Raw genomic sequence first — 26,041 nt, forward strand, 5'->3', positions numbered from 1 at the left:
TAAAGTGAATAGGAAAATATATGTACAGAAACAATGAAGGATACAAAAAAAGAAAAAGTTGCAGACTTTATTGTGTGTGTTTTTTTTTCTCCGCCATCAAGCACGCTGACAGAGGTGGCCTCGACTGAGGCCACCTTCTCAGTAATCCACTCAGTGACAATACGGTTTTGTCACTCTTTCTCTCTCCCTCTCTTCTTCTTTCTTATCAATTCCCCTGCACGCCCTTCCGAGAGTAATTCAGGAATGCAAAGTCAAACTTCGGCTTCCCCCAATCATATAGAGACTTGGACGCAACTAAGTGCCACAAATTCTATTAAAAACAATTCACTGATCGTTCATTGAAAGCTTTTCTGTCTTTCTTGCTTATGAAATTAGTGAATTGCGCATGTGGAAACGTATTTTCCCAATTCTACTTTCTTGGAAAAAGCGCAGTCGCCGCGTTTTAACCGCTAACCGCAACCGCCAAGAAAATCGAACGGCCCGCAACACATACCTGTTCCATCTCCTGAACTGAGCTCTGCACCGTGGAGGAATTTTCTTAGTGTTGCGTGGTCGCTTGACGGACGCCAGCCAGTGAGCAAATAAATATATGGAAGAACAAGTACAAAAAAAAAAGGAGGCGGATAGGATGCCCTCTCGCGAGTGGTGGTTTTCCGGCGGCGAGCAGTAGTTGCACCAACGCCTTCCCGCCTTGGTGAACTCCTCGAATGGTGTCGCCGCAAATGCACACAGCTTTAAAGACGAAAATGGAAAAGGAAAGTGCGAGAGCCGAGATAAGAGTGCCAAGGAACGCCAGTTGGGTCGTTTTCCTGTCGGGATCGACGCGATTCGGGTTCTTTTTCGCGCTGGCTCTTCTCCCCTCCCTCCCCGGTCTTCCTCCAACACCACCTTTGAGGTTTCTCCTTCCTTGCCTTGTACACTGTATATATATCGCACTCTTCCTTTGCGCGCATCCTCGGTGTGGGCTTCGTGATCGCCCCCCCCCCTCTCCTCCTCCTCCTGCTCCATGACCGCTTCGTCTCGGTTGTGGCGTACATTCTAGCGGCGAGCGTCAGTTGGCGATCAGCGAGGGGGGGAGGGGAGGAGGGGGGGGGCAGGAGGGCACGCGCCGCACCCACAGCGGGCCTCCGGCCGGAAAAGCGTGCGGCCGCCGCCGGCGGGCCGGCGCACACGCGCCGCGCCTTGTACGACGACGTTGCGCAATCCGAAGACTCACACGCGTTGGGATTGCGTCACCCCCCCGACCCCACCCGCACTCCTCGTGGAGTTGATGCGTTCCGATTCACAGATTCGTCTGCGCACCCGCCGCGCGCCCGGGCGGAGAGGCCGGCGCTTTCGCGCGCGAGATGATATAGCGGCTGTGTATACCAAAACCGAACCATCTCGCGCTCAATTATGGCGAGATTTCAGCGTAGAGCTACCATTACCGCTGTCCCCAGCTGCTGTCCGTGGACGGGCGCGAATGCCAGTACAGTCAGCGCGCAAGTAGGCTATAGCGAGAAGGCGAAAATGGTGTCTTGCTAATTAAAGAAATTAAGGCCTACGCTCCTATGTAAAGATATGCCAGGTATTAATACAATTAGCAATAGCTTACGTCGTCTAGTGACATACAAGGGACTTTCGGCCTTCCCGCGTGACATCAGAATCCGCTCATTTCAAAAGGCTCATTGCACGCTTTTATTTCCTGTTGATGACTATGGGGAACTCCCATACTGTTTACTTAAGCAAACTACGTTATTATCATTCTTATTATTGCATTTTTTACCCATCGCGGTAGCCCAGTGACCATGACGCTGCGCTGCTGAGCTCTAGGTCACGGTAGGCTCTATCACGACCGCGGCGGACGCATTTCTGATGGGGTCGCCCGGCTAAACGCTCGTATACTTAAAAAAAAATACGCGTTAAGGAACAGTTAGACGCGTTAAACACAGTGCAACATGTTAAAGGAAAGTAGATGGCCAAAATGAATCCAACGTCTTCCACCACGGCGTGCTTCATGATCATATCGTTGTTTTGGCACGTAAAACCTCAGAATTCAATTCATTGTTATTGCACTTCGACAAAAAATAGGATACGCTGCAAAGTGGTTGGCGCTGAATTCTTGTTTCTCGTTTTATTCTTGTACCTTCACCGATATATCAGGACGCGGGCGTTTTTGATTTGACAATAAGATGTAGAAAAGACGGCGACGAAAGTTGCCGAAAATCAATCAACCAAATAAGTAAGTAAGCCACGGTTGTTATGTTTTGTCTACATCGGAATGTTGCTGGGAGTAGGGCTCATGGCCTGTCTTTTGACCACACAATCCTTGTTGAGCTTGTTGATTTCTTTGTGAAAATATCCGCTTCACTGTGCACAGACAGAAAGCCAACGATACTGCCACTAAACGAAAAAAAAAAAATCTGTAGGCTTTAGCGATCCTCCAGCGGTGAATACGCTTAGTGCGATAGCAGCAAGATCTCAGGGCGGAAATCCTTCTCAAGAAGACCTACTGTTGTGTGTCGCACACAGCGTTATCTTTTTCTTTAAAAGAAATAATCTCACTGTACTTATTTCTAGTCAATGCTTATATTCTGCTCATAATTTTGAGTACAGTTATCTCACATAAGAGTAGCAGCCGGCGCTACCTACAGGCGCCATCTCCCAAAATACAGGTAATAAAAAATCGCTCTATTATGCCGGCCCTCAAAATGCAGCCGCGTAATCAACCTGCAGATATAACTAAAATAAAGTGCATCTTTGTTTCGGTGTACGAACGACCTTTTTCATTATTATTTATTATTATTTCCTGGTGCGGCTGCGCGTGACCCAGACGTTGTGAGAAGCAACATCTTTTTTTTTTCTCTCTCTCTTTGTTTATTTTCTTTCCCGCAGCGTGTGACAGTGATTAGAAATTCCCTTTCGTGATTCTCTTCCGGTGCCGCACAACTGCAGAAGCCGGCGCGAACGCGCGGGTGGTCGCCGCCGCCGCCGCAGAAATCCGCCCATGCGTGTAATGCGCCGTTTTGCAAGTCCAAGGTTGCCAGTCAGGTGTGACCCATGCATCACGCAGTCGTTAACGCGCGATGCGAATCACGCCCGCCTCACAATTGACGGGCCTGTCTCACCGAGTCAAGCACATCGTGTTTCAACACTGCGTGACACCTCACGCTCAACGGGCCACGTATCTTCCTTCAAAAACTTGCCTTCCTCGGCCCTTATTATTACTTTGTTTAATGCGCTAGGATTATAGGCGGACCTCACCCACTTTCTAGGTATCTGTCTGACGAAAAATACGGGCCGACACCGAAGGCACTGCAGCCTAACAAAGCGCTGGCTCTCACGAGACTGGGAGAATGTGAGAAGCCGGCCTATGATGCACGCGCCAGACATTTCAAAGAGTGACTTTAGCGGCTACGTGCGCCCCAGCATAGCTGCTACGCAATGCGTTACGCTGCAAACATGTGGGGCAGAATATTAACATTAGGGTATAGACATTAACCTTAGGGTACTCAAATAAATAAATAAATAAATAAATAAATAAATATTATAGCCTTTAGGTAACGCGTCACGAAGTGTTCGCGTCATATAAGTTACAGCTTGTGAGTTGGATCTCACGTTCCCTTCTACCTATATAAAATTATATACCTCTCAAACTTATAGCACGCTATCGCATACTTTGACAATTACCGGTAGTTAAAGTCTGTGCCCGAATTTTGTATGCTTGCTTGTTTGTTTGTTTGTTTGTTTGTTTGCTTGTTGCTTGCTTGCTTGCTTGCTTGCTTGCTTGCTTGCTTGCTTGCTTGCTTGCTTGCTTTCCTGCAACGTGCTTTATGTTCAAGTATCGATATCTGTGTTTTTTATCCGCATGGCCTAAAAGAAGTGTTTCAAATTTAATATCGGCTTGCAGAGCTGCATCTTCGCACAGAGATCACATCTCGAAAAGTATTTTGTGTAAAAAGTTTCCTTGGCAATCATACTTATAATTATGTTTTTTTAGGGGGGGGGGGGGGGACAGTAGAAATGAATAGCTACCGCGGTAGCTTATTGGATAGGGTGCTGCACTGCTCAGCTCGAGGTTGCGAGTTCGATCGCGGCCGCGGAGGCCGCATTTCTATGGGGGCAAAATGTATGAAACGCTCGTGTACTTAGATTTATGTTCACATTAAAAAACACCAGGTGGGTCTAATTGAGCCCGTAGTCCCCCATTTCAGCGTGTCTCATAATCAGATCGTAGTTTTAGCCTAAAGCACCTCGGAACTTCTTAGATAAAAAAAACTGCTATCACCTGTGACACTGATAATCCATAACAAGCCGACCGATTGAGCTGACCTAGATAACTGACTGCGAATGCCCCCAGCCGCTTGTCTTTGTAGGAATAGCTTGCGCTACAAAAAACTTAACTGTTAAATAATTATATCACCCGGTATACTTTTTTATACTTTCGGACAGGTGACAATGAACGCCTTAGCAGTGAGCGTTTACCTATAGCAGCGACCGGTGTGCCAATCTCAAGTCAGTTGGAACGAACCTGCAAGCACCACGGTAAAATCAAGTACTTGCTACGAATATTACACAAACATGTATAGAACACATTAACGTTGCGAACGTTAAACTTTTATCGCGGTCCAGAGCGGCCGGCTCGCTCGTCCTAACTGGAAGGTTTATTGGCTGGTTAATCTAACGAGTTCACGGAAACCGTCTTCATGCAGAAAAGGCCTCGAAGGGCAAGGCACTTAGTTTTTGTGGAGCCATTCTACATGAGTATAGCAGACACCCAAGAGAAACCCTTAAATAGTTTAACTGAGAGGAAAAAGAAGTTACGCTATGAACGAAAGTTGGCGCATTAAGATTTTATGCTGCAGTGCACAGTCCGTGTCTGCGAACATCTTGACACTGAACATAAGACCAGATGTTCGTGCGTCCATGAATATTAAATCTCAGTGCAAGGGTGCTCATTGCAGCTTTAGTGGTTTGCAGTGCGGTTACTAGCAGTTGGCGATGTCTTGTATTTGACGATCCCGTTTGCTACTGGAGGGCGGCAATAAATTTTGATGGTTACCGCGGACTCTCATCCAGCAGGCGGGTGCGCGTAATATGAGCTTTTTCCGTGTGTTCATGGGGGAGGATGAATTGCGGACAGGTGTTCCAAGGATTAAAACATGATGCCGGCCCTTAATGAGCATCGTTGAGAATACCTGGGCTTCTGCTCCCCTACGCACCAGCATATAACAAACCGCAGCGGGACGCACTGTCGTCAAGAGGCCGGACGCGAGCGGTGCCTACATATGCGAGACTGTTCAAATAATAAATCCAACCGCAAGAGAAGCTGTGACTCACCGCTTCGATGCTAAAAGCACTGCGTGAACATGCATCTTCCTGCCTCTGCTGTAGAGTGTCGTTCAGTGACTTGTCAATAAAAGAATGCAGAAATTGAACAATGAAAAATACATACAAAATTAATCAGTTCACTACAATGCTTATTTTGAATGCTTAGATCCACTTATGCATTCAAAGCGTCAAACGGTATTGCAGAATCCGTTACTTGTCACTGTTTGTCTTTCCGTGTTTGTAAAGCCTGGAGAGGCGATGGGAACTTGCGTAACATGGGTGGAAATAGTCGGCATTTTTTTTTTTCGGTCAGAGCAACCGGGTGAACGCGTTGTACCCTTCCCGCGACGCATTTTTCCTTGCGTCGAGACCGGTTGGCCGCCAGCTGCAATGCAGGGCTGCGGGTGGCGGGCCGGCGCCATACAGAACGGCGTCGATTCAAGCCGATAGCGCCGTGCGTTTCTCGCTCAGCGCGACGCGTGGTGTCGGCCGCCGCCACCGCCGCCACCACGCTATGGCCGCTGCAGGCTTCGGCACGGACGTGTTAATTGGAAGACGAATGACGCCATCAGCCACTGCATGTGTGCTCACTTACGCGCGACTCCCGCGTTTAACAGCAGCCGCATGTCTGGCGGAATAGAGAAAGTTCCGGCAGCAGCCCCCTCCAACCCAGTACGTGGCCGCGGCGATCAGAGTATAGGCGTGTGTGTGGCGCCCTAGTTTCGGCACAGCCGTGTGCAGCTTGGCGCCGAAGTGCATGCGCGCCTCGTGCGTTACAGGTGCTTGGCCTTGAGTGGCGATCGTTCTGCTTTCTTTGTTTCTCCGGGGGTTGATTGCCCCTTCTGCCGGGGCCGCCTACTCCTTTGTTTTGTAGCGCCCATTGTGAAGAAAAAAAATTTGTCAGCCATTCAAGTGCACACCGATTTCGTTCACAGTCGCCCTCCGACACTATAGACTCAACCGCCTTGACTATTTGGTCACAATGACTATTATCTAATTAAAGAAAAGAAACCTTACCGGGACAATATGGGCACGGAGCAGCACACGGTCTTCGTGTTCATCATCGCACTGTCAGTATTATGCGGCGTCACTGCAGGGATTTTTCAATTTCAGTCAATGTTGTATTGTACAACCCATTGTTCTCCTCGGTTCATAGTTACTGTGCACTTGTTTGGGCGACTAAAGCGTCTGAAAACATAAATGAGCTTTTGATTCTGCAAAAACATGTCATTCGAATTGTGTTTAAATATCCTTATCTGTCCCATAGAGGAGAACGTTAGTGTGGTTTCACTTTCTGATTTCAAAGTATCTCACCGCTATGCACTCACTCAAATAGAGATAAACAACACATTAGAAGCCCTTGAAAGGCTTGAAATTAATGAATTACGCAAGCTACCCGAAATTATGAACGATGGATTACCAGTCGTACGAATTTCGCAAAGCAGATACTATGATATCGACTCGCTACCTTGCTAAATGAACTTCAAGATAAGCGCAATAATATAACAATGATACCAGTAAGAATGATTCGAGGCGTATTTGTTATGAATATATTCAATTGAAGGGGCAGTGTTTTCCGGGGTTTTTTCATATTTTGTCGCGAAGGCTTTGTAAACACTTATCTGATGCTAGACGTCTAATGTTGTGTATATAGCTCAAGCGCCCCATTCTTTTTATTTGCCTTTGTTTGCGTTATTTGAAAGCTGACAAAGCTGCGTGTATCATCTTTAGGTTACAGTAACTGATTTTGTTTATTGTACATCTTACCAACATGCCGTTGTTATTTTTTTATGATTGTGCACCCGTCATGTCTGTTGCCGTCGAGTCGAGGTCGTATTCACCTCATAAAGCTATCAAATGTATTCGCTTTTGGTGAAGGATATCTTCATTTCATATAAAGGAAAATTAAAGATGTCGAATTGAATCATGCACTGGTCCTGTGAAGGCAAGGTAAAGTTCGTCATTAGCTGAGGTTACCATGAGTTCCTCTTTAGTGTACGCGAGCCTTCAATGTGTACGTGCAAGCGAAGGGAAGAATGTCTGCGAGACAGCTCGGGTCGGGAGTCAAGCGATCGGATTGTCAATTCTGAAAAAGATGCTCAACTGTCAGAACCACCTGCTTATCGCTATCAATGTGCGCCTGAAGTAGATTCATTTCTTGAAGAATTGTTCATGGAAGAACAAGCGTCCTCAAGACGAACATTCTAGACAACGAAGTTCCTCGTCCGGAGGATGAAGTTCGAAACAGCAGTGAATTCGGAAGCAAATTCAGGAATACTAATAAAGACAGTAAGGACAATACGACAAGTGCAAAAAGAGACAGTGAACTTGCTCAGATGTACGCAGAGAGAAAGAGAGAAAAATAAATAACTGCGGTATGTACATATATTTCCCATATTATGGAAATTACTACATTCATACCTCTCTCCTCGGTAAGCAGATGGACGTCTTTGTCTCTCTCCTCATCACTGTCGTTTTCCTGTGTGTGTTTTCTTACCTACCCCTCGGCTGTAATTCGTTGCTTTCATGGAAGGAATTATCACCACCCGGTAAACCCCTATCGTCTTACTCTAGTCAGCGAGTGCGGGTAACCAGGTACGTTGACGGTAATGACACGTGCTCGGCGTGAGCAGACACCTTGAAGATGGAGAAACAGCACCTGAACAAGCAACACTGTATAGAGTTTCACGGCTCGCTTGTGTGAGCCTCTACCAGCAACGCCCACCGGCGGCTTAGGAATCGGCGAGTCTTTCCGGAACAAGAATTTATATATATCTTACACGGACCTCTTAGAACATACTGTGGGAAAGAATGGATAGGAGCAGCTCAAGGAGGGAAAAAAAAAAGACAGACATGGAGTGTGCGCAGGCCGTTTGGCTAATGAAGTGATTTGCACGACGTGAGAGACCCAGATGGCCAAGCTAATTGGTGTCGGCGTGCTCTCCCAGGCTCTGCCGGTGGTCCGCCAGTGAGCTTGCGCATACTGGGCACGCGCGCGTGCCAGTGATCGTGATGTGGACGTTGCGCAATGCCGTTCTCGCGTTCGTTGCGGGCGCCGCGAGATCGCGATGAAAGAAGCAAACAAACGAAAAGATCCTGTAGCAACATCTCCTCTGCGGTCTTTTTCGCGGAATCAAGGCGATGTCTTCAGCCGAGAATCCTGGTGCACATTTATAGAAGCGGCTACTAAAGCAGCGAAACTCATTTTCGCGCGTTAGAAGTTCCCGCGCAAATAAGTTAACAGACTAACTTTCCTCTCGTTCGCTGTCTGTCTTGCTAGGCTTGTGTTGAGCTCTGCGGTGGTCTTTCGTGCGTAAATTGTGCGCTGTGGAGAAGATGAAGCCTCGAGTGCTCCCACTGGTTGAAAGCGATCCGTTTCATGCTCAGCAACTGAAGAAGTAAACTTCAGAAGAGCGAGAAATAAAGAGACGAGAGAACTACGGTAAAGATACATTATGACGACGTCTATTAGATGGTTATTGAAGAATGCTAACCAGTATGCGAGACACTGAAGAGATTAACACCCTTATGGGTATAAGAGGGTGTTCTCTCACATTACGCCTTTAATTTTTCCCAATGAGCACCAGTTTTACTCAATAGACCCTATAGTAGGCGAGCGTGCGAAAAAAGATCAATGCACAATAAAAAAATTAAGACCCGAAGGAGAAAATAACAGCCTATATGGTAGGCATTTGCACGTTCGCTACCGTTGAAAACTGTCCTTGCAGCTACAGGAACGTTAGGTTTCAAGCGTAACGAGCGCATTTTCTTCCATGCAAGAAGTGACCTTGTGCAAGATTTCTCATGAAATGAAGCAGCTGGGGTTTCTGGACAATTTATACATATACGTATATACTTTCATTTGAAGAGCTGAAGCGTGACTCCTGTTTGACGCAGTTTTTAGGGAGCCTGGTTCCCACGCGAAGTTTCTGGATTCGAATTCACCTCCATGCATTTCTTTCGCAATATATTTAGGGGTGAAGTGTTTGTCCTTTGATGCCGTTTGTGTAGTAATGCTAATAAACAAGTCGTAAACGGTGGAAATTATAACGAGCTGCGAGTCTTACAGTTATCTTCTGCATCAGCCAAACACCGTTTCGTAAGGTTGTTAATCAAATAAGTGTGCTTATATTAAAACCCTAAGATGCTCGTCTAACAAATTAATTTATTTCAACACCCTCTTAAGGGTGTTGAAATGTTTATCGTGTGCGCAGCTCCCAACACCCAACACCCAACAAAACATTTCAACACCCTCTTAAGGCTGTTGAAATGTTTATCGTGTGCGCAGCTCAGCAAAGGCAACTCGGACTGCTGTATTGGAGAACACTCGAATGGTAGTGCGCGGGGTTGTGTACTGTCTCACTTGCTGGCTAGCATGAAAAAAAAAGTGTGTGTCTGCGACGCGCCTGTGAAACACATCGTTACTTTTTGTTCACACCTAAGACAATCAATTTGACCTTGCGGGACCAAAGAAGCAGTTTAAGCAAATAGCTACACAGCGGTCGCACAACGGAATACTAATGAAGCCGGGTTTCAGTTTCATTGCTACTGTGCACAGTGACGTCGTTGATGAGTTTGATGATCAAGTTGGTGAAACAACAGTGAACGCGGCGCGGCGTGTGATGCATATTTCAAGTATACAAGGTCGTTTTCGCGAAACCATAACGCACGACCGCAGGTCTTCCAGCATTTATATCACTGCCGAAGCACATGCGATCAAGCGACCGCAGCTGAAACGCATATACGACAAAAACAACGCGCGTAACTTAATATTGTGCAATTACAAGTGAACAGAGGAAGAAGTATACCGTTTTTTGCATGATTTTTACATTGCTAATGTAACTAAACACTTCCATCAAAGCATACTGTAATCAGCGAAATGACTGGCCCTTCACTTTCATGTACAATAGACTGCATTTCCTCTTTTTGAGTGTTTTGTAACCATTTAACGAACCGTTAATCATGTTCGAAGTTTCACGGTGTCACGTACGATAGCAAAATCTTCTGCTCTGGCAGACGGCACATGGAGCGCCTGTTTCAGGAACTAGAGGTGCGCTGGACCTCCGTCGAGTGAGCTTCGGGAAAGGCTCCCACGCTTTTCGGCAAGTACCCGACACTTAATCAAGTCAATTTCAGTGAACCTAATGAAAATGGCCTCAACTGTCGAAAGAAATTCTAACAGTCCGTCCACGGACACTTCTTTCTTCACGCAACAGTTTAAAAGCGGGTTTCTTTTTGCTAGCCTGTCAGTTTTAATTTAGAGCGCGCATCTAAAAATGGAAGTACTGGTAACTTCCATAGGTAGCACAGCAAGAAGATTTGCAGCCTCTTAAAAAGCCCAGAAGGCTCAGGAGCCTAGAAAGAGTAAGTGTGTGAGAGTGTGTGGGGTGTGTAGGAGGGGAGGGATGGGGGAGGTCGCTTTTGTCTACTGGATGAGGCCGGCTCCAGTACTTTGTACATGCCCATAAAATGAAATTGCAAGATAATAATCATAAGCAGCAGTGACAAAAAATAGACACAATGTACGCCGACGTGAAGGAGACTGTCGCAACCAGGCGAAGTCATGTAGCAGCCCCCGAAAACTTCAAACGGCACTGAATTAGGAGCGCACCAACGCGCGCATCACTGCGGGCTAGTAGATGGTGCTCTTCGCTCGGATAACTCACCGTGCAACTTCCCTCCATGTTGAGCTGACACGAGGCCACGCCGATCGCTGCGCAATCCTTTAGCGCCCGCACACTGCGCGCACTATATAATACATCCGCCCGTACAATACACGAGACCTGCACTCCGCCCCAGACAGCACGGCGAAGAAGCGGGGCGCGTCGTCGAGTCGAGCGTCATCCTATCAGCGCCTTCATTTGCATGACGGCCTTGGCTGCAGCGCGGCGTCATTCACAGCCGAGCAGCGGGAGGTCGCGGCCTTTTCGGCGTGCGTTCGACAGCTCGCGCGGCTCAATCCGAGCGCGCGACGGCGGTGGTGGCGGCTCCCTTCCGCGTGGCGCGACCTCGCTCCGTCCCCCGCGCACCCGTGGCGCCGTAATGTGTTAATTTAAAATCGCGATACTGGGAGACCGCACTCGAAAAAAAAAAAAGAATGTCTTCGGTTGCGCACTGAGCTGGCGCGTGCACGTGCGCCTCGTAGGCGAGGCAAGTGCGGTTTCTACCGACTCCCTTTCTTTTGCCATTGGTCTCATTCTACTCGCCGCGCGTGCGGCCACCTGTGAATTCTCGTGACGTTCGTCGAGCGACCCGTAGCCAGGCCATGGCTCCTGTGGGAGCTCTCGGTTATAAGTATCGCTTAAAGCCGAGTGACTATAAGCCGAGTGACTAACCATCACTCTATAGGCAGAGTGATGATTAGCTGCAGAAGGAACGAAGCCGCACAAATTTCTCTCTATTAGGCGCTGATAGACAGAGTCGGAAGTATGCGTGTTGTAGTAGCATTGTTGTCACCTTGAAAACTCCGTAACAGACTAAGCCGCATTGAGTACTGTTAATCGTAGTCTCTTAGAGACTCGGTAGAGTTGGCGGGAAAGCGTTCAGGTTTGCCCGGATGCGCTGTGACTCCGCCCATTCCTCTCCCTCGACTCGTTCAGTAAGTCTGTCTTTCGTCGACTTCAACTGGAAGCTCAATCGCGCTACAACTTTTCTCTTTTTCTTTTTTTTCCTTTCCTGACAAACGCCTTTGCGGCAAAGCAGCTGTAGTGCATGCCAGGTAAGTCAACGCCGAGGCTGACGTCAAATTAAAGAAAGAGTTTTGTTTCAGACCGCCTATCCGAGCGCAATTGCGACAAAAATAACACGTAGCATGCCTGCGTTTTGTACAATGAAGAGCCACCTGCGTGCCATGGACATAAATTACTTCTTGTTCACCACACGGCTTTGTGCTCGCCTGAAAGATCCCTCTCTCAAAGTTCACCTCACATATACAGTTAGGTTAGGTCAGCGTCCGCGGAACGGACGTTACGAGGTGGCGGAACACTTCCAGACGTCGTTCAGTATGTCCTTGGGGGAACATGACGACTGCTGAATGACTGCGTCGAGAGTACAGGCGCTTGGGGTTCGTGAAAAATGTCACCTCATAACACAGTGAGTGTACTCGGAAGAGAACTTGGTTTGCGCCTTTCACACCGTCTACAGACACGAAGCTCACAGCGAAGAGCGAGGGTAACGTGTCTTGCACGTCGGCGTCAATGCTAACACGGGGTGTATGCGTGAGCGTCAAGTGACTCATTTCCCTGTCGACTACACGCGAGACAAGCGAAGGGGGTGTGGTGGGGCCACGTGATCTAGGTAAACGCATTAACAATACCTTGATGTTTCTTTTCTGAAAACATGTTTATATCGATATTGACATTATTTATATTGACACGTATACTTGTTTATCCTTTTTGCGGGGATGGCGTTTCAGGCGCGAATAACTTACAGTTATCGTTAAGCGCAAGACATGCCTGCATGAGTTGGAACTTACTCGAATGTTATTGTTGATTTTGTCTGCCTGTCGAACTTGGGTAGTACTTGGGTAGTACAGGGTAACTTGGGTAGTACTTTCTGGAAGGCATACGGGCATCAGTGATTACGGTAGAACGTTCGATGGGTCATGTATAAAAGCCGACGCGATTGACCCGCAGATCAGATTTTCGACTATCGATGACTGCGCTCGCCGCCTTCGTTGTGCTTGGGTGTCAAATGCTTTTCTGGGCACATGTTCGCTCAATAAAAATTTAATGTTCGAAGTCACGGTTTTGACAGTGTCTTATTCTACGCTGTCACGATAATGTGACATCTGGCGGGAAATGCAGTCCCCGGAAGAAGTATAGACAAGTATACGCGTCAATATAATATCGGATGCAGTTTCACCTACAGCTTCATTTTAACTGAGTGTCCTCAGCAATAAAATCCGCTCAAGCTACTTTATATACGGGGTCTTATAGTTACACCTTCATCGCATATATTATGGAGGGAAGGACAGCACGTAATTCTCCTGTGTCGCGCGTACGGCTTCCCTCCACTCGACAAGTTGAAGAACGTCCGAAATGTTCCCTGTGAAATGTATGCCAGAAATTCTTGTCGAAGCTTGCTGCCTACTCTTCCCCACTGCTTTGCAAGCCTAATTTCACAGTGCGATACAGTGCGCGCTTTGCAGCACTGCTTTTTGAATGAACAACGCAGCGGCGTTTACTATGCTCATATGTTATACTGAGACGAGTCTTTCTTCAGAATTTTCAAAAACTCTTCAGTATCAAAAAGTTTTGCGCAAGAGACCATAAAAAGGAGTCTTCGCGGCTTAAATGTGTAATTGGTGAATAAACGTACTCTCTGTGTCACTTTCACTTTGCTTAGTTAACGGTAAGTACCGGTGCGCATGATAAATGTATGATGTCGTTGTATGGTTATGTACACCCGACCACAAAATTTTACAAACCACGTGATCTCAGAAAACGTTCAATACCCGAGCAGCCTGTAGCAGTATCCAGTAAAACTGTATGCGACAATGTTGTTATCATATTCTAGTCGAGGCCCGAAATGCAAATACGAAGCTGCGTTGTGAGGTTGCAGAGATATTCAGCTTTGTCTCAGACTTCATGGTCCGTAATATTGTGTCACCCGGTGCACGCAGCTTGTTTCTTTATTACAAAACTGCAATTATGCATACAATCCCTCCCACCTGCTCTTAGCAAATTGTATTGCACATAAATATTCAGTTGTATAATTCTGTGCTCAAAACGTGGTAGTCATCATGCTGTTCTTTATTTTCTAAGCACTATGCCTTTCTGGGACAGTGTCCACCGCTTATTTCATGCCCATTGCTCTATAATTACTCCACCAAGACACGCACAGGCTCCATCTCCCAGGTATCACAAGAAACGCCGAGCTGTCTGCGTTTACATTGAAGTAGATTATTTGACCTTCGCTGCAATAGGCGTATGGTTGACTGCACGCACCTTTACACCGAGCGCAGTATTTTATTCACGAGCTGCTCAGGTGCCGTCATCATGACGGCATGATGGCATCGACGGGAATTTAACTTGCCCCTTGCCGCGGCGAGACAAATGACATGCAGCAACCACCGAGAAATTTTACTGTCTTTTTCGATTTGCTAAGCCGTGCCTGCTGTCAAGCCTGCGTCACAGAACTTACGCACCTGTCAGTGACCGAAATTCGGTAGGCTCACGCTCATGCTTTCGATGAGGGACACAATGTCGCTTTTCACTGGCTCTCGATCGGGTCATTGCAGCATTGCTGCCTCGCTGACAGTGCTGCCCGGTACTACCGCGATAGTACTCAGACAGTGATTGAACTTGCCCCTTTGCCGTGGCGAGACAAATCATGACGTACAGGAACCACCGAGAAATTTTAGCGTTTTTTTTTTTCGAGTTCCAATACCTACGACTCGAGGCGACCCCGAAGAACTCAGTTCACTGACTCGCAACACCAGGCTAGCCGAGTGGAACTCCCCGCGTCTCACGCGCTATCGCCTGTCGCCGGCTCGCCCTCAATCCTTCCCTGAATAATCATCAAACCCTTATCCACAAAGCCTTATTCGTTATTCATTGCAATGGATCGCCCACCTTCACGCGACAGTTGCCGTTGTGATGAGTCCGCCGAACATCTATCCATCTGTTCGCGCAACTACTCTACCAGCGCCCTCTAGTCGACACCTCGTTAGATCACTTGTGGTCGAAAATATTTTTGGTGAATAACGTATACGGCGGACAGCGGCCACATGCGTCGATAGCTCAGGAAACGACACGTTCAATGATGCAGTTCCTAAAGTCAACTAACCTTTGTGACCACCTGTACTGTTCATGTACCTCTCATGATGTGTGCGCAGTAATTTTTTTTCTCCTCTGCTGCTATCTTTCTATCCCTTAACCTCCTTCCCCCTGCATAGGATAGCAAATAGAACGAGAGTTCAGTCAACCACATTGTTTTCCTTTCTTTTCTTTATTTTCTTTTTCTTTCTCTCAGAAGCAAATTGAGCGTTCCCACTCTATGATCACAGCATGACTGCTCCGTACCGCAGAAACATACGCACGTTTACCGTCCATATCGTCATGACATGAAAAGCGATCCGCTCGGACAGCGAGAGAGGCACCTACAAACTGTAGTTGGAGCCAAGCCGTCGTGTCGTAAGGCACGGCCCAGCAGCATCGTATTTCAACGAAATAAGTTTTTTGAGTGCGTGGGTTGACAAAACATGCTGACACGCTGACAAAACCCAAATCCAGTGCACGTGCACAACAGTCATGCCTTTTGTAAGTCTTCCCTGCCCGCATCGAGATCGTTCAACATAACACGCAAGCAGTAGTTGGCAGGGGCGTAGCCAGGAAGGAGGGGGGGGGGGGACGTAGCGCCAGGAGGGGCGTGTGTGTGGGGGGGGGGGGGGAAGGGGGAGCCTGAGCCGACGATGGTGGCTCAGTTTTGCGTGCGCAAGGGAGAAAAGCGAGGAGGAAGCGCGCTGCCTTCCGTCGCACGTTATGCATAGGGGGGAGTGGAGGGAGAGGGGCCAAGCCTTAGGATTCTGTGATCTGTGAATCTGTGATTGCGCAACATGTTAATTTGCCTTGTTTGACGCATTATATTCAGTGACTTTTGCTTAGATACGTCGATTTATTGGAGACATACGTATATTTAAATAGGCTGTTGTGAGGTTTTGTGTATACATGCATTAAACTTTGTTCCCATTGGCACTTTTTTGCCCTTTATCAAGCTGTATCTTCGAATTTTTCTATTCCATTGTACCTTCGCATTTTTAATGTATATTTTGCAGAACTCCTCCTTCTTTATATGCTCTTTGTTGCGAGTATAATTTCGGCGCAATTACTCAATATACATGACCGGTGACAGCTGATCCTGCACAATACATTCGAACGAAGGACAGCGTCGTTGAGATATTTCACTGACCATTGTATATGTACTAAAATGTAAACAAGGTTCTTGAATGACAAAGTTTGTACAAAAATGTAAACAAGGTTATTGAATGACAAAGTTTCATTAAAATTATTAGTCCTCAACTTGTTCATTTCATGGCCTTTATGTTTTTCATATCAGCGGCATGCTCTGCTTTGCTGGTTTCGAACTGATATAGTTCTAAAGTTCTTGTGATGTTTTCTTTATTTATTAAATAGACAAAAAATATGGAAGCATTGATATCAATTTTTGGGACATACGAATATATCCTTTTATTAAAAAGTACATATTTTACTTTTCTTGACAGTGCGCAGCGTTACAGAATTCGTTTGTAGCATCTTTGGCAATGATAACGCAGTTATTATTCATTCATTTCATCTCTCGGCAAGTTCTATGAGGAGGAGGCCGAGCTGCGATGTGAGCCCCCCCTCCCCCTCCCCCCAAACAAAATTTCTGGCTACGCCAATGGTAGTTAGTTTTGCAGCTCACTGCTTTTGTAGTTATGTGCAACAATTTAATTCCGATGAGAACGTGGGCTAGCCCTCATGGTCGTCTATGTACACCTTTTTGCAGGAAAAAGAAGGTGCGGTGCGTACGTTGTTGTGTATCTCTGCGTTTATCTCCTGCATTATTTTGTGAAAACGTAAAGCAAAATGGCTGCTTACTTTCTATCGGACTCAGTTTAATCCCCAAGGTCTCAGCTTCTGTGGCTTTCGTTTGTTTATTTTGTCACACCTTGCCAAACACCATGGCACAAACTGTAGAAGAAGGACCCTCGCTACCTTTCTTTCTTTCTTTCTCTCGTATCGTTTCTTTGCGTCGAACGAACGGCAGCCATCCTTCCTTCCTTTCGGTTTTCTTTTCGTTTTTTTCGAAGGATATCCGGCGTGCGGTCGCCACGCGTCGTTTCCCGTCCTGTCTCGCGGGAGCAACGCCTGAATCCTCCGGAGACGCAAATCCTTCGGATCAGGTCCGTTTCCTAACGCCGCACATAAGCGGAGTCCGTGACAGCGCCTGTGACTAAACGTTCGCATTGCAAGTAGCAGCGTTTGCAGCGTGTTTTCCGAACGGTGATCTTCTCCTCTCGTCGCATCTGTAAGGCGAGACGTCCCTCGCAGTAGCTACTTTCTTGCTTCGTTTTTTGCTTTGCTTTGCTTCATTTGTTTGGTTATTGTATTCGTTAGGGCTCCTGAGCAGTGAATCACATTCCAGTAGCGAAAGCACGGCCGCGTCGTCTCTCTCTCCTCTTGCGAGGGATTGTTTCCTCGTGGCGGGAGTTGTTGTCGCTCGTGAAGAGGCCATTACACGCGCGCGCGGTGGACGCCGTGTACCGTTTGCTTGTGCACGTATACACGCCGGCGTGCATACAAGCATTCTGGGCGCGTTTCCGCTTCGCTCGCCTCATTTCCTACGGACGCGGACGCCGTATCGCTGCGGCGACCGGCGAGAACGACATGCCGGATGGTAACGCGCGCACGACTTCGCAGGCTTCTTGCATTTCTTCGCGCCTGTATTTTGTTTCGTTTGGTTTCACGCGAATTCCTATGATACACTGGTTTGTCTTTCGCGTTTAATAACAAAAGAAGTGGCGTCATCGTGTTCTTTTTAAAGTGCTGTATTGGTTCAAGTGCGAAATATTGGTCGTCAATCAAGTCAGCTGGAAAGCCCCGTGTATGTACTGAAGGCTAATGTTTGCTCGCATACGCTCGAGAATACTGACCCCAGAAACACCGACAGCCGCCAAAAACGCACTTGCTAAGCCACCTTCGCCCCCCCCCCCCCCCCGCTTTCACCCACACCTGCAATTTTTTTTTTTGGTCGTGATACCTTTCGTAAAGCTGACGAGAAAAGACTACCTCACGAGTGAGGCTGCCATTTGCAAATAAGATCTAATTTATTGCTCATCCGCTGCCAGACAATGTGCTTTTGGCTACAGACACTGATAAAAATTCCACGTATATAAGCTATTCGCGAATGCAAGTTCGTCTTAATCGATATGTTGCGTTCGTCGACTGCCAACGCTTGCACTGCTTTTCAGCAGTGTTCTTAATAAGCCCAACACACCTTTCTGTTTATAAAAAAGGTAGATGGCCAGATTAATCGAATATTAAATTGCCCACATTTCTCATTTAATTTCTTGTCAAAGAAAAACCACCCTCGTTTTTTTCTAGAATACGATTCATAAGAAAACAATACTAGCGAATTTCGCTTAATTTTAAATGCAGGGTAAACCATGGGAACGGGAAAATGATTAATGCACTGTAGACACCCTTGCCCCGAAGAGTGCAGTATCATGTGAGAAACTTAGAAAAGGCGGAGCATCAAACACGGAGGTCACGGGTTCGGCTTTCATCGGCAGCAATGTTGTATTTTCTTCGACTTTCAGTTGCCTTGTTCTAGATCAAAAATAATACTGTTACCGCAAACTTAAAGACCTAGTACAATTTCCCTGAGAGTTTAAGAACTTTCTTTGCGCTACACTTTCATTGACCTCCTCGTCTGCTGACTTCATGTATAGTTGACTAAAAATATATACCTTCTCAATGTCCCGCGTTATTATAATTTATTCCAGAAACGTGGACGACACCTTGAGTAGTCATGGCGTTGCAGCGTTTACCCACCATCTTCTTCGTTTGAAGGTCTTCGTCTCCATTGTGACATGGACCTCATGTTTCTGCGTATACGCCTGTCAGCGTCGCCACCGCCCCTACTTCCCCGAATATTCCACGCAGACATCCGCGCGACGATGATGTCCATGTGCTGCAAGCTCTGTCGCATTGCACTGTGCGGACGTCACAGGCTACTGCAACAGGGTTTCCGCTGGCTTCGCACAAACGTTCCGTCTCCATCTCGCGCCGATAAAATAAGCTGAAAGAAAGTATCATTTGCACGACTACAGCTTCTGACGTTCGAAAAAGTGCGATCGTACATAACTCCGACTGACGTTTACAACTGCGCCGTTTCGTTTCCTTTATTACGAAGCTTTCCTCTTTCTTTTTTTCGTTCTTTTTATTTCGTGGAATACTCCATTCGATCGTTACGTGAGCTATACAGATATACGTAATGCATATGTTTGCCTCTACCAAAATTATAACCAGCGAAGAAATCTTTTCTCTGAGGTGACAGTTTCCAATACTGACAATAGTGACAGTTTCCACCGTTTCGCTCGAGTGAAGGTATAGAAAAGCTAATAAATACACAGAACACAACAAATTATTCATTATATATCCAACTAATTATCCTGTACGCATACACGCACACAAACACATAAAAACATGCGCACGCACGTGCACGAATGCCCACGCTCGGCGTGGTTCTTGTATATTTTGACGGGATTCGCATGAATAACAAAAGTGAAGTTATAGTCACCATACTTCATTGCTAGAGTACGATGACACGGATGCTGACACCAATGTTATGACTAGTTTGGCTCGACTGAATTAAATAAGCGGTGAAAACAACCGGCGTTCATCAGCATGCATACTGATGTTGCCAATTGGGCGGCAATTTAAAAAAAAAAGTGTTTTTAAGGCTCACAGTTTGTCTGAAGCTCTCGCGCACAGTGACGTATCCTTATTTATCTTTCTATGTGCCGGGGAGTTAAACTTTCCGACTTACCAAAAAAAAAATCTAACCTGTACGTGTTTTTCCGTTATTTCTACCATACGTGGTCTATGCGAGTGCGGGGCAAAGCACTCAGAATAGGAAACAGACAGGCAGTCTGTATTCGCGACATCGCCCAATCCAGTTACCAATTAGCCGTGTGAGCGATCTAGTTTTTTTTTTGTTGTTGTTAGGCTGAGGCTTTGCGCAGCACATGCACTTTGGTGACGAGCGTGTATCAAGGCTGCAATTAACGTTGAAGATTTTGTTACGATGTCATAGACGCGTAATTAGCGCACCGTGCTCTTATGCCGATACCAACGATGAACATGGCTGCGTGGTTCGTGCATTTGCTTGCTAAGTTGCTAGCGGCAGAAACAATAACATCGACGAGAAATATCCCGAGCGCCGTCTTAGTACCAAAATATTTAGCGGATCGGGTTGCATAGGAAAATGACTTCGGACTTATTTACGCGGTTAGTGTCAGTTGAGGAGCTTTAAAGTGAAGCTTAAAGATTAACGTTCGAAACTTAGGGCCCGTATTATGTAACGATTCCTTTCGCTTTACATTATTTCTCCGCTTCGTCATTGGACCGCATGAAGTTGCACCCGCGCCGCCGTCGCGATAAGACATTCGGAGGAGTGGATCACGATCATTTAATTTATTCGGAGGAGGAAAAACTTTCATATAATATAGCACCAGGTAAAGTGAACCAAGTCTATCGACTAATAATGTAAGATTCCGCGCTGTATATTTCTTTCCTTCGGCTAGAACTTCACAATCACCGCGAAGGCAAAATAAAACCGAATTTTGCAAAACTTGCTGCGTGCGTCCTCTTTCACTTTTCCTTCAGTGACGAAATCTGCACGATGAAGCCGGATCGCGCACAGAGCGCGCAATGGGAAGTATGTTAGCTTGGTTTTCGAGGTGACATCGAATACACGGTACTGACGTGACTGCAACTTAAGCTTCCACAAATTTCATCGCGTTTATTGCACTAATCGAGCAAGGAATGCCGAAAGGAACAGTGCACCAATGGAATCAGTACGTGAGGAGAGGGGGAGGAGGATCGTAGGGAGAAAACGTGGGAACAAGTGCAGAAAGCAAAAAAAAAAAGAAGAGACAGGGGAAAGCAGCTAGGCGTATATGAACACCCGGAGCTACTGGCGCACGGCTGGCGCTCAAAGGCACATTTGGAAGCACTGAGAGGTGAAGCGTTGGGGCACTGGAAATGAGACGGCTGAGTAACTGCGGTGACGTCTTAATGAGTGTACAACACAGTACATGCTATGAAGCGAGTTATAAGAAAACGTGAAGGGATCGGATCGGTGATGGGGTCGGGTAGTTTAAGTTTAACACTGCGGTGGTGAGTATGGGGGGGGGGGGGGGGGGCAAACGAGACAGAATAAAATAAAGGTAACCAAGACGTCTCGGCCCATGAGCGTCGTGTTTCACAGGAAGACGTCGATAGAAGCCGCCACATACGCGCTACGCTGCTGAAACACCCGAGCGACGGGCTGCTGACGTAAGCGCTGAGAGTGACGAAGCCAAGGAACCTGTAGAAAACGAGACGGCCGAAGAACGCGCTCCGAGTCATAGTCTGTGTATACAGCACAGCGAATGAAACATCCCGTACGCTGCAGGATGTATCTGTGTACAGTGGCGTTACTCACGCGGCACTTCAGCATGACATGTGCTACAGTTGATGTATACTACACCAGGAATATCGAGTCATCACATTGTAAATACAACGTTGACCTTGAACCAGTGTCACAAGAAGACTCGGTTGTGTTCATCTTACATGAATTATAACAGAGCTGATCGTACATACACTCTTGAGCGCATCCACGAAGCAAGAAGGCAGATCAGTTGAAGTTGGATCATTCAGTGCTTCTGCGGATGTGGGTGATGCGGAACTTTCAGAATACGGAATATTAGAAGTATTACTGAACTTGAAAACGTCTAGGTCGATGGGTCTAGACGAAATTCCCAATGCATTGCTGAGGAAGTATGACCAATGGATGGCTATGTAACTACTGGTAAATTTTGAAAGAAAGCGTTCTAATTCTGATAGCGAAAGGTAATGACTACGTCGAGCAAAGTATTCGAGCACATATTTACTAAGGACATATTTCAAGGAATTTTCAACGAATATCAACATTTGTTTCAGAAGGACTTATGTACAGTGACACGGCTAGTAGAAACCATTATATTGCCGAAATGCATGATAGAAGGGGTCAAGAAGAAAAGATTATATAATTTTACTTCAAGAAAGCATTTCATCCCGTAATTCACAGGAAATTAATTATACAATAAAGATCAACTATAGGAAGAAGTAACGTTATTCAATCAATATAGTCATTTCTAAATAACCGTCGGCAGTATGTCTGTATTGATGGAAACAGGTCTGAGATCTGTTATGTTGAATTAGACGTGCCGTAATGCTACCTGTTCGAGTTTTGCGTTGTTAATGTACGTTAATCGTACATTAACTCTGTAATTATATTGGTTATACTTTGTGAAAATTTCTTGTTCACTCAACTCCCGCGTTATAAAGCATTCGGTTTGTCTTTTGCACAATTTTTAACACAACATTACTGCATGTTAGCGCATTTCTTACGCTGTATTTCTTGTATATGTATTCACATATTTATTATAATTATGGTATAACCTTTGAGCGTACTCTCCCACCTTACACAATGCCTCTAGGGGCCTGTAAGGTATCTTTAAATAAATAAATAAATAAATAAATAAATAAATAAATAAATAAATAAATAATCTGATGACTCAATGTGCTCTTCTAGCTAGATTGTTTGCAGAGATGGCGTTCTGTAAATTGAAGTTAAATCTAGTGCTGATCAAACTAAATTAAATGAGTGTTTGAATACAATCAACGAATGATGTAATAAATGGCAGGTATCACTGAATGCGCAAAAAAAAAAGAACTGCATGCATCACCATAACTCACACAACTCACATACACTGGCATCAAGACTTCAAATACACATTGCTAGGCAACTCCTTCACAAAAGTGACATATTATACGTATCTGGGCGTTACCCCAACTTTAGACTTGGAATGGAATCATCACATTAGCAATATTGTTAGGAAAGCGAATAAAATATTAGAATTTACGCACCGCACTCTCAAACTTGCTTCTAGCGAAACCAAGCTAATCGCCTTCAAAAGGATAGGGTGCCTTATTTTTAATTATGCATGCAAATCTTGGGATCCGTATGCTAAGAAACATCAACTCACATTTGAAAGTGTACAGCGTCGAGCACCGCTTTGCATTCATTCCTGTTACAGGAGCCTAGATTCTGTATCGCCCCTTTATGAAAAAGCCGGCTTATGTTCGTTACTCCAACATCGAAGAAACCACAAGAGGCTAGACCTTTTTTGTTTGTTTGTTTTTTACAACATGATGAACTACTTGGTCTTGGTTAACAAGAATCAGTATGGGAATGAAACTACGTCTAGGATAAAACGGGAGAGAGAGAGAGAGATGCAAATGAGAGAAAGGCAGGGAGGTTAACCAGACTTAACACCTCCGGTTTGCTCCCCTGCACTAGGGGAAAGGAAAGGGGAAGTAAAGACGGAAAGAAGAGCGTGACAAAAACAAAAGCGTGAGAAAAAAATATGAAAAGGGATGAAATGGGGTCGTTATAGTCTTTTTAATAGGCCACTGTCACATAGAAAAGTCAACAAAGCCTTGACCGACTTTTGCTGCGACGGCAGTTTTTGTCGGATAAAACGGAATATCTATAGCAGACATAGGGCGGACTGTACTAGAATATGCATGCGAAGCTCGGGATCCGTATTCGGTATCGACAATCAGCCTCTAGAGTCTGTACAGGAGTACGTTTATCTATGTCAGTTACTCACAGGGGACCCTGATCATGAGACGGCAATTTACAGAAGAATGAAAATGGGTTGGAGTGCCTGCGACAGGCATTGCCAAATCGTGGCTGGGAACTTGCCACTGTTGTCGAAAAGGAAAGTGTGCAATCATTCCATTCTACCAGTGCTAACATATGGGGCAGAAACTTCGACGTTAACAAAGAAATTCGAAAACAAGTTAAGGACCGCGCAATGAGCGATGGAACGAAAAGCGTTAGGTATAAGGTTAAGAGACAGGAAGAGAGCGGTGTGGATCAAAGAGGAAATGGCGATAGCCGACATTCTAATTTACATTACCAGAAAAGAAATGGAGCTGGGCGAACCATGTAATGCGTAGAGTAGATAACCGGTGGACCATTCAAGTTATAGAATGGGTGCCAAGAGAAGAGAAGCTCTGTTGCGGGCGGCAGAGAACTAGGAGGGATGATGAAATTATGAAATTTGCATGTGCAAATCGGAATCAGCTAGCATAAGGCAGGTCTATTTGGAGATCGCTGGGAGAGGCCTTCGTACTGCAGTGGACATAAATAGGCTGGTGATAATTATTATTATTATTATTATTATGAAAGTATGCTATATGTATTCCTTTTTTAGCGAGCAGCAAAGGAGAGAGAGAGATACAAACTTTAATGATATGCTAGAGATGTTAGCGTGGCATATCTCGAGCAGCGAGAGAAGGAAAACAATTCCCTGTGTAGTCGGTGCAGTTAGCCAATGGGAGTTCGCGTCTATGTCCTCAGATTTTTTTTAAGGGTGTAAAAGTGGCATTCTAGAGTTCATTCGCTACAACTGGTCGTGTTTTGTGCACTGATTGTGTTTGTTTCGATGCACAGTATATGACTGAATGCATAGGATATTTTTATTCAATGTATACATTATACATTTTTTGTCCCAGTTATCTTTATTCTGTAAGGGATCGTAAGTATCACGAATAAATAAAAAAGGAAAGAATAAATAAAGAATTGGTGGTCGCTCACTACGGTGCTTAGGAATTAAGCACGATTAATAGAAACAACATAGGCAATCACGAGAACGAACAACCGAGTACAGCACAAATTAGTCATACGCAGGAGCGATGCCACAGTTGCCCGCGCCTAACTCTCGCTCAACTGTAACATGAGAAAAAAAAATGAAACAGTGCATCTAGCGCATTTCCTCAAACATTAGCACGCGTTGGCAGAGAACTACTGTCGGAGGAAGGTATCCTCGGCCCATGGCCTGACACTGTAATTTCAGTGCGTGCAACAAAAGTATTGTTGAAGTTCCTGCAGGATACCAAGCTCGACGAGCGGCTCTAGCGAGGCAACTGTCTCATGTACATAAGCACTCACCACTTCTCTTATCACCATCATCCATCCCAATACTTTCACTCCCCTTCCCTCTTCCCCAGTGCAGAGTAGCAGACTAGAGCACACTAGCTCAGGTCAACCTCTCTGTCTTTCCTATCAATAAAGTCTATTCATTCATTCATTCAGCACGCATGCATTCTTCGCAAACTTCAGGCACTTCGAGTGTATCTATCTAGGCTACTGCGCCGCGGGGCTGGCGGCGCCTACGAACTTGAGCTGCTGGGTGTGTATGCTCGTGTTCGCGTTGCCCGCGTGGTCGCGGCATCGCCGTCATTCGAGCTCCGACTCTCGCCTCTGATTCTCGCGTACTAATACCTGCGCAGAGCCAGGCGGCGCGCGTTAGAAGATCCGGGCATGTCGGCTGCGGAACACCGGGTGGCGGTTGCGTCCGCACGAACTGCGGTTCGAAAGCAAGTGTCCCACCCAGTGCACCCCAGCTGGCTCCTGACGCTCACAATAGAGCTCTTGGAAGGACGCAGCTTCGTCAAAAAAAAAAAAAGAAAATATGCGTCTACTCGGACATTGCGTTCCTCATAGGTTTACTTGAGCAGCTTCAAGATGACGTACTACTGGGGTACTGCTTGACGCAGAGGAAGTAGAACGTGTTCGCAATCATCGAACAGTTTGACAAGCCCACATTCTTTGTGACCATCAGCATGTCCGAACTCCACAATGAGCGCCTGCTCGCAGTCATCGAGAGAGCCGCCGCAAGGTCGATGCCTTCGCCAGCCTACCTGCAAACGTGTTCGCTTAACTTCGATTCCCAGAGTACGTGAGGCCCGCATAATAGTTTTGCTGTTCTTTTGAATTTTACACCCTCACTCATTCAAATCTACAGAAAAATTACTTTCTATTCAAAATACGCGTTTCTTATTTTCTTAAGTTCACCGACACGTGTTTTAAAAGTCTACTGCACCTTTTCGGGCAGACCCCTTTAGTGTGCGAAGTTTCTTCTTTTTTT

The 26,041-nt window shown here is 46.1% G+C and overlaps 1 protein-coding gene and 1 long non-coding RNA gene across 6 annotated transcripts in view; one reads left to right on the forward strand and one right to left on the reverse strand.

The window, feature by feature from the left end:
- Zasp52 (Z band alternatively spliced PDZ-motif protein 52) overlaps nt 1-26,041 on the reverse strand; it is a 106,826-nt gene that overhangs the window by 67,910 nt on the left and 12,875 nt on the right. Inside the window, exon 1 of one of the 4 annotated variants that reach the window (XM_065434406.1) lies at nt 10,977-11,120. The exons of the other annotated variants lie outside the window; for them this stretch is intronic. Within the exon in view, the coding sequence (XP_065290478.1) occupies nt 10,977-10,994 (18 nt within the window). The 5' untranslated portion in view covers nt 10,995-11,120. Of the gene's footprint in view, nt 1-10,976; nt 11,121-26,041 lie in introns of those variants that run through there. 4 annotated transcript variants of the gene reach the window in all.
- Nucleotides 1-26,041, forward strand: part of LOC135903936 (uncharacterized) — a 33,405-nt gene that overhangs the window by 3,568 nt on the left and 3,796 nt on the right. The gene's annotated exons all lie outside the window — the stretch shown is intronic.

This window comes from Dermacentor albipictus, chromosome 1 (assembly GCF_038994185.2).
Source record: "Dermacentor albipictus isolate Rhodes 1998 colony chromosome 1, USDA_Dalb.pri_finalv2, whole genome shotgun sequence".
Taxonomy (NCBI): domain Eukaryota; kingdom Metazoa; phylum Arthropoda; class Arachnida; order Ixodida; family Ixodidae; genus Dermacentor; species Dermacentor albipictus.